Consider the following 4,527-nt stretch of genomic DNA (forward strand, 5'->3'; position numbering starts at 1 on the left):
GACGTCATCGAAGGTCCTTCACCCTGCATTCCTAGGAACAGAGGCTGCCGGTTTCACCGCTTATAGCCAGGGGCCGTCGGAAGGGTGAGTATATCCATATATTTTTTTTTTTATTCTTTATTTTTTACATGAATATGGATCCCAGGGCCTGAAGGAGAGTCTCCTCTCCTTCAGACCCTGGGAACCATTACAGGATACCTTCCGATGTTTGTGTCCCATTGACTTGTATTGGTATCGGATATCGGTATCGGCGATATCCGATATTTTTCGGATATCGGCCGATACAATCCGATACCGATACTTTCAAATATCGGAAGGTATCGCTCAACACTAGTGATGAGCTAACGTGCTGGGATATGTCATTATCTGAACATGCTTGTGTTCAAACCGAGTGTCTTCGGCGTGCTCGAAAAATATGTTCGAGTCTCTGCGGCTGCATGTCTCATAGCTATTTGACATCTACAACATATGCACTAATTGCATGTTTGATAGGGTCAGTAAGAGTAGAAGCAGGAGGAAATTGACCTCAGAATATGGCAGGAATCTAATGTACTCTGTTGGTCAGAGCAAGGGTCGTGGATGAGAATCCCTTCTAAAGTCTAGAACACATGGACATTGGCTGACATCCATGGTGTTTGCCATACACTAGCCTTTTAATAAGTCAGGACACTTAGTCAATGAAAAGGGTGAGCCAGAATTATTCATAGAATCGAGTGCAAGTGACTAATGAATAAGAATTTTTTTTTCTCTTGAAAATTTTGCCTCATTCACGTGCTACAGCCCTCCAAAAATTTGCAGTAGTAACATCTTACTACCACATCAAAGTGCTCAATCTATGGCAAGATATAGAAGATCAGACTGACCCTGTAGAGCAGTGTCTCCCAAATCCCGTCCTCACGGCCCCCCAACATATCAGGCTTCCAGGATTACCTTGGTATTGCACATGTGAGAGAACCTGTGACAACTTCAGTAATTCCATCTCATGTGAAATACTAAGGAAATCCTGAAAATATGATCTGTTGGGGGCGTGAGGACTGGAGTTTGGGAAACACTGTTGTAGAGCATCAAGGGCACCACTGGTGGCCTCAGGTTCCAGCACACAATTATGTGCCACCGCCCAATGCCAAAGGTTTTGCGGAAGACACCCCTACAAGAGATGACTTTGGAGCTGATCACTTAATATTAGGGTTTATTCCTAATGGGATGATTTTGGCATAATTTATCAGAACTTGTCGATAATATGTGATACTGTACACATGCCCTGTGTAAATGGAGGATGGATCCAGACTATCTGGGGGAGAAAAGTACTGGGAAAAAAATAGAAGTTGGGTGACAAACCTCACACCTTATATAAAACACTGAAAACTATATGGTAAAACAGTGTCTCCACTAAAACGTCCGAAATAAAACACTAAACAGGAACTGCAAGAAATTATTGAGAAAAAGGTTTAACCACTAAACATTATGTTGCACATGTTCTCTGTAGCCGGTGCTAACACAGATAAGCATTGCCTTGGGTTCTGATAACACCTCCTGATAATCGGCTGTGAGTATTTGTCTTTTTTAGCAATAATTTTTATTAGGTTTTACATGGACAAAGGAAACATGAGTGTGAATGAGAGAACTGTAATTGCTGTACGAATAGAGTTGTAGCATAAAAGCAATCTGTAGGCAATTAAAGATGACATGGGACCTGGTAAACTGTAACAGTAGAGCTACTAAATAAATCATGGTTTGATGGAAGTCCCATTGAGGTCATCACCAGAATAAAACAAGTGTGGAGAAGGGAAGGTGAGAAGATGAGATCCATCAGACGGGGCAGTTGTGGGTGGAAACTCAAGCAGACAATTGTCTATATGAGATCCAACACGAACTTATACACTGGAATTTATCCAACTGGGCCAGAAAAAAATAGATATACATTTTTCATGTGTCTCCTTTCGATCACTGGAAATTGAAAATTGCTCTCCCAAGCCACAAGCAATTGTCTTGTTATCTGTCGAGAAACCATAAGAAATAGAAATTTGTGAAAACTTAGGGACATGAGAAACACATTTATTGAAGAGGGCTTCCCAAGGGTTTTGGAAATATTATAACTTGCCAAGGAGTAGCTCGTGAATAGTTTCTAATCCTTAATCTTTTGACCTTCGGACAGGTCCACCAAATGTGAAACATGCCAATTATAGTTGTGCAACTTTAAAAACAATTAAGAGGAATACCCAGGAACTACGTGGTAATTGTGAGCTAGTTAGGTCATCAAGGGTTGGTTTTGAGAATGACTTTGGGGGAGTAGGACCAGATCTGAGACCATTCAGCTTACGGTAAGGTGGATCCTAAATCTGATTCCCATTTGTAGACGTAAGTTAAATGTGTAAAGAAGGGGGCATGGATCAAGTGCGAATGTTTCAACAAAAGATATATAGAGTGTGAATAGGCAAATAGGCAACAACTTGCCAAATTGAAAATAAACCGTTTAAAGCCTGGTCTAACAATTACACATTTCTGTGCAATACTTGGTAATATTCTTTTTTTTTTTTCACGTTGTTTGTTTCTGAGAATGAATGTTCAGATTTTTTTTGTTTCTTTTTTCCACTCTGCAGTTTCTAACCATGGAACATGAAGTGTTTGAAAACTTCTGTTATGAGTTCTGGGATTTATTACATTCTGAAGATCTAAAAGCTTTATCTCCTAGCACAGACAGTCCAACCCATGTCCAGCACTTCAGCTTTGTGCTCTCCATAATCACTTGTATCATCGGATTTACCGCCAACCTTCTTGTCATTGTCATCACTGGATTCTTAATGAAGAATAACAAATACAAAATCTGGTTCCTGAACTTGGCTCTTGCTGATTTTGCCTTTCTTCTGTTTCTACCCCTCAAGGCTGTGTCTATATTAAGAGGAAGATGGCCGCTTTGGTCAATCGTGTGCAAATTCTACAACTTCCTTACCTTTGTTAATATGTATGCCAGTATTTACATCCTCACGGTGCTGACTATTGATCGCGCCTTGTCTGTCGCAAAACCAATATGGCACCTGAGGTTTCATTCTCAAAAATTTTGCTGCTTTATGTGCACACTCATCTGGGTTTCATCGGCCCTATGTAGTATTCCAGCCGTCATCTATAGTGATGTACATGAAGACCAATGCACCCTGTCTTACTATGACACTTCTCTTGTTGCAAATGTATTAAGTTACAGATTAGAAGAAGATGAGATGCACGATGAGCCAAGAGAAAACTGCGGAAATCGCTCACACTTTTCAGATTCTGAAAGAAGTGAGATAGTCACGGAATGGAGGGAAAGGACTATTACAACAGTGCGTATTGTAGTGCCGCTTGCAGTGGTTGGTTATGTCATCCCGCTGTGCGTGATCGTGTCCTCCAACATCATCATAGCTTTCCATGTGAAGAATTCCAGGATGGTGGCAACTTCCAGACTCTACAGATTGGTGATTATTGGAATTATGAGCTTTTTCTGTACCAGGACTCCATATGTTTTGACCTATATCACTTTCTTGGTGTCTGCCTACACAATCAATATGAAGTTGTGGTATAAACTATCTGTCTTTTTGCCGCTGTTATTTACCATGTCGGCTACTAACAGTTTACTGAATCCGGTAATTTATGTTCTAGTAATAAAGCAAGCAAGACATGAACTTCTACATTTTTGGGGACGAAGTAGATTGAGAATGACACAAAGGTTTTCAACAACTTCGTCTACTCATCACTACAAAGCGCCTGCGCCTAATGATCCAATGGTGTCTTCCAGGACGTTAAATGATGACAATCGCGCTGTGGTTCTTTGACACGATTTTCAGGAATCGTGGTAAAATCACATTTTTGAAGATCATGGAAAAAAAACATAATTTTTACAATGATTTCTGAAAATCGTAGCAAAAAAATATGCAACGCGATTGCATGTGTGAACCTACCCTAATTTTTGCTATAGATGAACTTTGTAGCTAAACAAGAATATGATAGCTCAGGATTATGAGTCTCTAAATAAAGGTCTGTTCACAACTATGTCTTCAATTGCTACAGTATTTACAAATAGCACTATTTTTTGCTGTAGCATGTATATGTGTGACTGCGTATGAAGTGTATATGTTACCTCTTTTGCATTTTTGTTATACTGTGTTGTGTTACAAGTTGTGCTGATGCCAGTTGGGTGGCTCTCAGCAAAGTTATATAAGACACTGATTATGGTAGGTGTCTGTTGCCACATGACATGCTAAGGGAGGCTGTTAGGGTATGTTTCCACGGGCCGGATTACATCCGGGATAGCTGCGGATTGAACGCTGTGTGCAACTGCAGCATTCAATCCGCAGCGTCCAGATGTTACAGCATTTTATGAAATCCCGTCTCTACTATGCGTGCGAACATGCACCCGGCGGGCCTGCGTTTACGGACATGCGGCGCACCTTTTTAGCTCCATCGCCGCAAGGAAAATTACAGGGCCCTATGAATAGGGTGCGGAGATTCCGTATGTGTGCAATGAACACATTCGGATTCGTAAACAAGGGGGCG

General features: G+C 40.9%; 1 protein-coding gene across 1 annotated transcript; it reads left to right on the plus strand.

Annotated features, from left to right (window-relative positions):
* Window positions 1-2,609: 2,609 nt before the first annotated feature.
* Window positions 2,610-3,806, plus strand: LOC138646153 (chemerin-like receptor 1). The gene has a single exon (XM_069735616.1). The coding sequence runs from the start codon at window positions 2,610-2,612 to the stop codon at window positions 3,804-3,806; it is 1,197 nt and encodes a 398-aa protein (XP_069591717.1).
* Window positions 3,807-4,527: the final 721 nt, after the last annotated feature.

Source organism: Ranitomeya imitator, chromosome 7 (genome assembly GCF_032444005.1).
Source record: "Ranitomeya imitator isolate aRanImi1 chromosome 7, aRanImi1.pri, whole genome shotgun sequence".
Taxonomy (NCBI): domain Eukaryota; kingdom Metazoa; phylum Chordata; class Amphibia; order Anura; family Dendrobatidae; genus Ranitomeya; species Ranitomeya imitator.

Coding starts and splice junctions, on each gene's coding strand:
- LOC138646153 (XM_069735616.1), top strand. CDS start 2,610: ATGGAACATGAAGTGTTTGAAAACTTCTGTTATGAGTTCTGGGATTTA.